The sequence below is a fragment of the Malurus melanocephalus genome, unplaced genomic scaffold (assembly GCF_030028575.1).
Source record: "Malurus melanocephalus ecotype Western Australia unplaced genomic scaffold, MMel_1.1 scaffold_1049, whole genome shotgun sequence".
NCBI lineage: Eukaryota > Metazoa > Chordata > Aves > Passeriformes > Maluridae > Malurus > Malurus melanocephalus.
In genome coordinates, this window is record NW_026624281.1 from 80,901 (window position 1) to 91,108 (window position 10,208).

Consider the following 10,208-nt stretch of genomic DNA (forward strand, 5'->3'; position numbering starts at 1 on the left):
CATGAGATTGACACTGTAGGTTATTTTTGTATTGTCAAACATTTGTGTTCTTCAGGTAATTTTTTTAGTGTCTTCAAAATATTCAAAATATTTGGATATGGGCAAGAACACTGGCAATGATTGCACCTTGCTGCTGAAGGAGAGTGGCAAACAAATAATTTATCATGCTCAAATATTCATTTTGGAGATTGTATTTGTAATAAATACAGTTTCTTCTAAGCAGCACAAGATTCATGTGATGATTTCACCTGTCATGATGAAAATTTTACAGGACTTTTTATTCCAGCCCTCTTAGACACAGCTTCTACAATTTTATTAATGGCTTTGATAGATCATGACAAAATGCATAGGATGCTGAAAATTTCAATGGCACACAGAAARTGTGTGAGGAATCAGTAGAAATAACCAAATAATTTTACAGCAAATGCATCAAGCACACACTGGCAGCTGTGCACTCATTCAAAAGCAGCTTTATTTGCAAGAATGTGGAAGATTTCATTGCAGTGCATCAATCTACCTGAGCTCTAGGCAATAAAGACCACTTTGTTCTGGGAGTGAAAATAGTCTGGATAAATAAAATTACCTACTTTAAAAATGATTGCAGATTTGAAAAGGTGGCAGCAATAAAAGGTTATCTTCACCTGAACACTTATCATTAGACTGGTACTGGACAGACAGCACTGATATCAGTGGCAATTCTGCTAATTCTGAATTTGTAAGATTTATATAATTTATATTATAATACTATTCAAATAGTATTGGTAAAGTTACTGCGTTGGTATCATGAAAGACACAACAGGATAATAATGGCTGTCACTAATGAAAAACTTACATAACCATTTGTCTGGTCTGGGTATTTAAAGACAATCCTTATATTTAATAACAACAATAATTATTGTTATTTAATAACAATAATTTGTAGAGCTTAATTCTGTGTTGGGGGGGAAAAGAGCTACAAACATGGATTTAAATATAACTATAGTGKCAGTCAGGTTTTGCAAAGCTCGTATTTGCTTTTGGTGTTACTGTTAATAATTTATTGTGAGGTTTGTGAGTTTTGTGGTCCAAAATGCTGTATATTGGGTGAGTTCCTGTCACCAGAAATTGTTTCTGTGGGGTTTTTATTTATTATCATTTTTAATTTATTATAAWTTTTTATAATTTTTCTGTACGCTTTTAATTACAAACAGCACGCACACATTTAACAAACCTCAGCCTTGGAAATATGCAAAGGAATTAAAAACTTTAGGTTTTTCTTCAAATATCAGCTAATTCACGAATTTTTCTTTATTAAGATGAAATCTTCACTATTTTGCCCTCTCTGGGTAAAAAAAAAAAAACCTCCAACAGAATGAGAATATTTGAGGTCATTAAAAATACAAGAAAACAGAAATTTTTCAAGCAGAAATGTGGTAGCTTAAGACTGTCTCTTTCAAAATAAAATTTAAGATTGTCTCTTTGTTACTATGAAAGAGAGGAAAACATTGGTTGTATTTCATGATAGTCAGGTAATTTTGTTTTTCCTTGATTGACAGCTAAAATCAAGCTTTTAGCTCATTTTTAGAAATCAGTTTACCATTATAATTATTGTTAAAAAAATCAGGTTATGCGTAGGGAAGTATGATCTGATTTAATAAAATAAAAAAGTGTTTTTCTGTCAGGGTATCACAGTGGACTTTGTTAACATTTAATATTTGCTCTTGCAGATGCCCCTTTTTGAGGTTTTAATATAAGATATTTTGCAGTTGTAACTTTTGCAGCAATCTTGCATACACAAACTGAAAGGAATGCTGTAAGCAAGCATTAAATAATGCCCAGCTTTAAGATGGCTTTTAGGATAGCTTTAAGAAAGCTTTTCTGACATTTTGTGTTTAAAGAGAAGCATGTAAACAATAAATGCACTCACTTCTTGCCTCTGGAAATAAATAGGTGTTTCCCTCAGAAAGAACAATACCATAAAGGCTCCATGAATTATTCAAGACATCATTGGCCAGACCTAATAACTGTACAGAGTGTGCCTTCTGTGTTTTTGTCCCCCACCCTTCACTCCTTCCCCTGGCAGCAGATTTTCCCCCAGGACTTGGAGCAGCACTGCTGATACCATACAAGAAATTATTTTGGACATTGTGCGTGCTGAGGGTGCAGCTTTACATTATAGTGGTGGCCAAAAGGGATGGTTCTGCGCCTTTTGCATCACATCTGACAGTCCCAGGACAGACAGAGGTGTGAGCAGGGAAGGTGATGGAAGTTTGGGTCTGTTCTGCAGCTTGCTAAAGCTTGGCATAGCAGTAGGGTCACAGTTTTACATGATGGTGGTGGCTAAAAGGGATGGATCCCATCTGAGAGCCCCAGGACACACAGGGGTGTGAGCAGGGAAGGTGGTGGAAGTGTAGATCTGCCTCTACAGCTTGCTGAGAGCTTGGCATAGCAGTAGGGTCACTGTTCCCTGACCTGACACTTTCCTCTGTAGGTTTGGACTAACAGGAATCAGAAGGTTTGGGTTCTTTCTGGTTTGGAGCCATGGTGCAGTGAGGGATGGCAGCTGGGGTAAGATCCTGCAAAACCAGCCCCCCAATGTGTGCAGCAAGGGCTGGGGTAAGACTTGTGTCACTGCACAAAACATGAGTGTTTCCTCAAATGAGTGGTATAGAGAGGTTAAATAAAACCTGTGGGGACACTGATGGTCAAATAAATGTGTTCGTTTTCTAAAATTATTTTATATACTCAGTACGTCATGGAAAAAACAGACTATGAGTGGTTCCTCTTGCTTGAACCTTGTCCTTGATCAAGACTTTTAAATGTTATAATAAATAAAAATAATTCTATAAATAATAATAAATATTATATATTAATTTATATAAAAATAAATTATATAAATATAATCTATATTATGTAAATAAATATAATAATTTTATATAATGTATAGAAAATTATAAATAATTTTTGTAACACTTGTTCATATTTTGTAGCATATAAATATTTTTTGTAACACTTATTCATATCTTGTAGCATTTCTTGGAGCTGTGATTAGCAGTAGAGACAAAGCCTGACAATGTTCAATATGGTACCAGGTGCAGCTTATTTCATTGGTATCTTTAGAAACATCACTGAAACCCAAATGTTGGAGCTGAGCACTTAAATAAGCTGTGATTATCCCAGGGAGAGTGGAACAGCCAGCACATGAATGCAGATCTCATTAGTATATTTATAATATAATTTTTTAAAACTACACACTGAATTTCCCTTTTCCCGTTCTTGTTATCACCAATCGTGGTGCTTTGACAGTGTTTTCAAAAGAAGGGGATTCTTTTGTTCATGGGAAGTCCCAAATTTGAATTTTGACAAATGCAAGTTGATGCCAAGCTCTGTAGGTGAAGAGGCAGATCCCTCATGCATGCAATGATCATTCAAGATTTACATCATTTCAAAGGCCTTTTGTTTGTAATTCTGTTTAACTCAGCCAAGCTAATCTAAAAAGGTGACATATTTTGAGATAAAAAAAAGAAAGAATCATTTTTTTTTCTACTTAGAAAAGATATTGCTGAAATGTCTGGAAAACTGTGATTATTGCTCACAATGTGGGCTTTAGACTCAGTGCTTAGCTTTAGCCTTTCTTTAATCTGAATGTTGGGYTCACCTGCTGGTTTAATGGTATTATCTGAAGTCCAGTCTTTTCAGGGTAGGCAAAGCCATTTCAAGGGGAAGTAAAAATGCACACAGAGTGCCAAGTAATCAGTAATTGTAATTAGGACCCTGGTCCTAAAATGTCTTCAATCTAAGTAGCAATAGTATTAATTCTTCAAATGCTTTGTTATGGATTTTTATCATCTTTCTAAATACAGAAGATGTAATTAGGTAAATATTTAATCTTGGCTTATCAGAGGCATAAATTATGTGTGTTACTAGCACCACCTTTCATGTTCATGTTGTCTAATTTAGTTTTAATTTGAGTATTGGAGTGTTAGAGTTTTATGATGTGGAACATATTTATTTCTTCACAATAATTCTGCTGACTGAACATTGTAAATGAAGTGAATCCTCAGAAGAGATTGTTTTGTTCAATAAGCAMCTTAATTCTTCCTGTTTGTACAAATATTTCATCAAAGCTTTTKAGCCTCATTACTGATTAAACTGTTTAGTCACAGAATGTAAAGTCGAAAGGTTAGACCTAGCCTGAAACAGATTTAATGGAAAAAATTCATCAGCTCTGCTAGGTCATTCATTATTCTCAGCCTGTTTCTTTTTTGCAGGGTTCAATAACTTGGGCCAATTTTTGAAAGGACTTTGTCTTCTRGAGAGGTGTCTTGTGCTTTCCTGTAAAAACCCCAGCCTGGAAATAGTGCTGTAAGCAGAGCTGGAATAGTTTAATATAATAGCAGTATGAAGCTGATAGTCTAATTTCTGACTGTCTCTCCTGTTTCTTCCCATACAACGTTGACATGATCATTTCTTACTTACAGATAAATAAAAATTTTCTCAAACCTTAAGGTTTTTTCTCAAACCTTAAGGTTTGACTCCTTAAGGTTTAAAACTGCTTCTGGCATTATCCAGTGTAAGGTTCTGAATGTCCTGGACATGAGAACCCACAGGAAAAGGGACAATTCTATGCAGGATTTGGGGCTCTTGGGCTGGGTTAAGGATTTGAGCAGGATAAACCCAGGGTTAGGGGYCWMAGARCAGACTGGGAGGKTTCTGTTCATGCTTTTCTTTCARTATTTCATAATCTATGTGTSTYTGCAAGAAGTATGTAAAGGGAAAACAGATTTTCTCCAGGACTGCTGCAGAAAATGAGTTTATTGTCCATTGGACTACCTCTTTTATCTAAATTATCTCGTGTTAGGTGGTTGTTGAGAGATCATTGTGTCTTATTGACAGATTTTAAAATCACATTTCTGCTGAGTACTTGATTACTGACCAGATGCTGTAAATCAGAGCCATTTCCCTTAAGAGAATTTAACAAATTGTGTCCAGTTACTGTATGAATCCCAGTAACTGAGCTTATAGCAAACAAAAAACCCTTGATCATTTGGAGAAGTSCTGGGTAGCACAATGTGAGTGTAATGTAAGCTTTTGGAGAGATGCTTTCATTCATTCACAGGTATTTTACCAAGTTTTATGAGAATTTATGAAGACTCTAAAATAAATTATTTTCTAACTCTTAAAATAAAATTGGATTTTGAGAGTGATCTGGCTTGGTTTTAGCACCATGAGACTTAATGTAGCAAGAACTTGTAAAGAAACATTTTACTATTATTAAAATCTTTTCTTTTCACCCAGATTTAACGTGATTTTGTTGTTTCCCTGAAATGCTGAGGTTGTATTAATGAAGATCTGATGTGTTTTTAATGATGGTTTGAAAACCAGAGAGCCTGTCCAGTGGCCTTCTCCTGATGGGATTGATTTTTATTATTAATATTTTATAAGGAACTATGTCTTCTGATGGAGATTTCCAGAAAAATTTTACATTTTCAAACCCTGCACCATTATGGTGTRTCTCAGTATACAGATACTGCAGTAAAAGCCTCACATATATTTTCTGGGAGCTTGATTTTTCTTGTTCTAAGTGTTGGTTTCTATCCCAACTGTAATGATGATATCTGAGTGATGAAACATTTCTGAATCAAAAACTTTTAACCCAAAGAGTGGAAAAACCAAGCAGTTGTGGGTTGATTCCTAAACTACAGCATCATATTTTAGCAGTATTGTGTTCAGAGGACCAGACTGAGCAGCAATCAGATCCCTCAGAAAAACAAGATGAGAATTTTACAGATGAGAAGATTGGCCTTTTCAAGATGTATTTCTTCAAGAGTTTACACAGCTGCAGATAAATCATGGACAGGAGAGGAGATAAATACATGGCTTATTACTCAGTTTGGGACCTTGGGGMATAGAAAAAAAAAATATTTCATTTACTTATACTGCCAAAAAGCTTCCTCTTCGTCAGGGGCAGTTTGGAAGGTAAGTTAGAGATGAACTTGGCCAACTCTCCTGTAAATGGCTYGAAGAAAAAAAAAAAGCATAAAAAAAAGGGTTAAATAATGCATAGTGTTTGGAAGAAAACACACCAGAGCATATCTGACATTGAAATTACTGTAATCCTGCATGCTTTATTGACTACTGGCAAAATAATGAAAAAGAATCCRAATAGTAGAGTTTTATTATAAATAYGTTCACAACCAGAAATGCTGCTTTGCATTTGCAGCAAAAGTGTTGGTTGCATTCATGATCCTTTCATCTGGCTCAGGTCTAGAGTGAAAATAGCAGTGTGGGCTAGAAATAAACCCATCTCTAAAAACCAAATTGTTTTTTTGAGAGAGCTTTATATGAAATAAAAACCCCTCTGTCTTTGGGGCACCACCACCAAGATCCTTTGCCAGATCTCATCAGTAGCTTTGAACTTCTGAAATATCTTCATTTTTTTTTTTCTCAGTGACACATAARCCTTCCTCTTGCAAGTGAAATAAATGAGAAAATTAAAGAGAAACTGCCTAAAGAGATTTACTTACTGTGTGAAAATGCACTGTGGTGATTGGATGGAGAGGRAAAAAAAAAGCAAACCTGTTCAGGATTAATGAATGTGTGATATAAACAGCAGCTTCATGGAAACAAATTTAAAAAAAAAAATGGAAGAAAATATTTGCATGAGTTAATAAAGTAAAGAAGTAGGAGTAATATTTGTGTTTCCTGAGAATATAAAAAAAAAAACTGACTTAAATTAAGATATGTGATGTCTTGTGCTGTTCAGTCAGGATTATTAGCTAGCACTAAGCTCTGCAATCAGYTGAAGCACAAGCTTTTCATCTCTGGCTGCTCGAATTATTCTTAACTTTTTCCAACATCCAAATTGGGTCATAAATGTTAAGACAATTTCAGATGAGCAGCATCCAATAGGGATGGAGTGCATTTTAAAACACAGCATGTGATGGAGCAGTGGGGTGCAGTGATTGTTGGGCTGTAAAAGTGGATGGAGCCAAATGGGAAATCTGCACCCACCAGGAATGAGGAGCACCCTGCACAGTCCTGTGGGTGCCAGGCATGGTTGATAATTGTCTTGGTCCTTCATGGAGCCCTTGGCAGCCCTGCATCTGCTCTGAGAGTGTTTTCAAAACATCAGCTGGTCAAGAACCTTAACAAAGTCTATCAGAGTATAAAATACCTCCTGAATAACTGCCAGAAAATGTCCCCTTTAACAGAGGCCACCCTGCTAAAGAGAAGGGAGAATGGAGAAGAAAAGCACAGAGAAGGCATGAGAAAAAAAAAGAAAATTAAAAAAAAAATTTAAAAAAAAAGAAAAAGGAAGATTGTTTAGTGCCTGCATTACATCAGGGGAAGATACTGAGATTAGAGGGGAGAGAAAACCAAATGCACCCAAACACATGATGGAAGAAAGCAGGCTGTTYAGCTCATGTAGCACATACTCAGGAGACCAGGTGGACTAAATAAGCTAAATAAAGAGTCTAGAACAAGAAAATAACTAAAAAAACACCCCCAAAGCATAAAATTAATCATCTGATTTAATGCTAGTCTGTTTTCTCTCAAATATCATCCAGTGTTTATATGTTGTACTTTACAGAAAACTATCAACAAGCACAGTCATTGTGAACAATGTTTTTAGGACTGGTATTAAGTACACCTCACTAAGTTAACCTGCATTATTCTGCCATCCATTTAGCAGCTAAAACAAATGATTTTATGGAAATCAGGAAAGGTTGGGCAGCCTCTTGTTGAGCCAACTGCAAAAATTGGCTGAAGTGGTTTTCAGAGTGAGCAGAACAATGAGTGACTTTCCTGTGATTGTGTTTTGGAAAACAGCTGAGCTGTTTCAGCTTCAGCTTTCAGGAAAAAAAGAATGTGGAAAATCTCAAYAGGAAGTGTTCTCTGTAGCAAACTCACACACACCAAAAAAAAAAAGTGAATATGGAGCACTGAGGATTTAAGGAACAATTTCAACCTTCTCTAAAACGTTGTAGCTTTTGTAACCAAAATAACTGGACTATTTTTTTTTTATCATTTAGACTCATCGATGTTACTTATTTGCTTATTAATAATTGTTTTGCTATGAAAATATTGTTTTGCTACAAAAAACATGCTACACACTATGCATTGTTCTACTCAGAAATGCTGCAGAAACAGAACTTGATGCCTGCTATTAATCAGGTGTATAATGCCTTCTTAATTGGAGTGTGGTGGAATTTAATAATTCTAATGTGTCAAGCTTTTTTTGAAAGTATGGGAAATAAGGGAGTTTTTAATCTCCTGGACATATGATGTTTAATTAAGTTACTGTGTTTGTGCAGAATGAAGTCAGAGAGGCACAGGGTCATGCATTCTCAACATGCTGATTTGTTTAATAGATCAAATGGCAAAGTGGCACTTGGCTTTAGACACAGACAAGGTCTTGAGCTCTTTCAAAATGTTTATTGTTCTTTCCTTGCTGCTCTGTATGATAATGAAATGCAGGGGAGATACTGAAGTTTTTATCTGAGAGATTCCCCTGTTAACCTGGCACTCCAGCAAATTGTCATATTYTAGCAAACATTATGCAAAAGAGCACTTCAGCTCTCAAAGCTGTTCAAAGCATGAGCATTTTGGTTTTTATTTTGTTTTATTGTTTTGTAGGATTGCATTGATGTGGGTTGGTGGGAAGGAGAACTCAATGGCAGACGAGGTGTGTTTCCAGATAACTTTGTCAAGCTGCTTCCTTCAGATTTTGAAAAAGAGGTAAGTAATATATATTTYCATTTTCATTTAAAAATACAGAATGATAGTTGATTTGAAAGAAGGTGATCTTGACAAAATTTTACTTCTAACATACAAACATAAAGGAAAAAAAAAGTTCTGGGTTAGAAAGCATCCATGAAAACAATGCAAGACACTCAAAGTCATATTATGGAGTTTCCTTGGAGGGTTTGATTTGCCCATCCAGTCTCACCACCTCTCAGAATGTCTAAAAAAAGAAGGTATAAAACCTATGCAGAAGTTTTTTTCAGCACCTTATTTTTATTATTTTCTTTTTTTTTTAAAAGATGGCATTGTTATTTGCTGGACGATATTTAGAAATCTTATGTTTTTCTGGAATAAAGTCATGGATTGCTTCTCCCCAAAGTCTGTTCCATTTTAGGAATCTTTTGAGTCATCAGTGGGATATTCCAAGCTTGCAATCAGGCTTTTGATGAGTATTTCACAGTGACAGTTTRAGCCTTCTGTGATAAAACCAAAACTTACTGACACCCAGCTTCACTCCTTGGCAATAAAATTGTATGCCGAAGGCAAAAATTAAATAACTTGGAAAGCTTAATAAAGCTGCTATTAAACAATTCACAGAGGCTAACATGATAATTATTGAAAAGGAAAGTAGAAGAGCAGCAAAAACTGTKGCAGATGAAAAGGCAATTCCACAGCAGAGTGAATATCCTGGCTTTAGGCCTGATAATAAAAGAAGGTGATTTCTACAAGAGGCAGAAATCAAAAACCTCAARACAGAGTGAGCCTGTTATAGAAAAAAAAACAACCTTTACTGGTATCAATTTTTTGTGATTATTCAATCTTTTTGAGCTTTGCAATTATGTATCTTTAGAGTGTTTTTTAGAGCACAATTGAATATAACTTGTAGAGTAAATTAGATATTCAGACACTTGAAAATTGCAGCTGGGTTTGCTCTAACTGTGGAGAATAAAATTTTATTAATTTTTTGGAATGCCACAGATCTGGCCACTTGAGTAAGTAACTGGTAGGACTATAGACCATCTGTCTTTGCTTTAATCAGTGCTAAAAGGGAAGGAGATAAATATTTTCCCAATGATTTCATCAGGTATTTTCTGATGTGATCCAGAAACCTTGGATTCCATCCCATGATCTGAAAGTATTGTTCAACAAAAGTTTGGGATCTCTTCCCATCTCCTTGTTCAGTGCCCAGTTTTCCAAGGCTGACTCTTTTCCAAAAATGCCTATTTGTTCCAGGCTTTTTCTGTTCCCTGCCCAGTGAATCTCCACCTCTCAGGTGCTCTCCATTACAGAATTTCCCCTGAGCTCACCACCTGAGTCCAAATCACCATCTGGATTTACTTGCTGTCCCTACACCAAATTACTTGGTGCAGCTTTTTTTTTTTTCCTTTTCCCTCTTACTCTTTGTCCCTGTGCTGTAGTTCTGTTCTCTTCTTGTCCAAACAGTCCTGGTTTCCTTTCTGTTGGAAATTTCTGATCTGTCT

General features: G+C 35.6%; 1 protein-coding gene across 1 annotated transcript in view; it reads left to right on the forward strand.

Annotated features, from left to right (window-relative positions):
* Positions 1-10,208, forward strand: part of LOC130586061 (SH3 domain-containing kinase-binding protein 1-like) — a gene marked incomplete at its 5' end in the record, with an annotated part of 93,635 nt that overhangs the window by 68,623 nt on the left and 14,804 nt on the right. Inside the window, one exon of the mRNA XM_057386771.1 lies at positions 8,620-8,721. Coding sequence (XP_057242754.1) covers positions 8,620-8,721 — 102 coding nt within the window. The remainder of the gene's footprint in view (positions 1-8,619; positions 8,722-10,208) is intronic.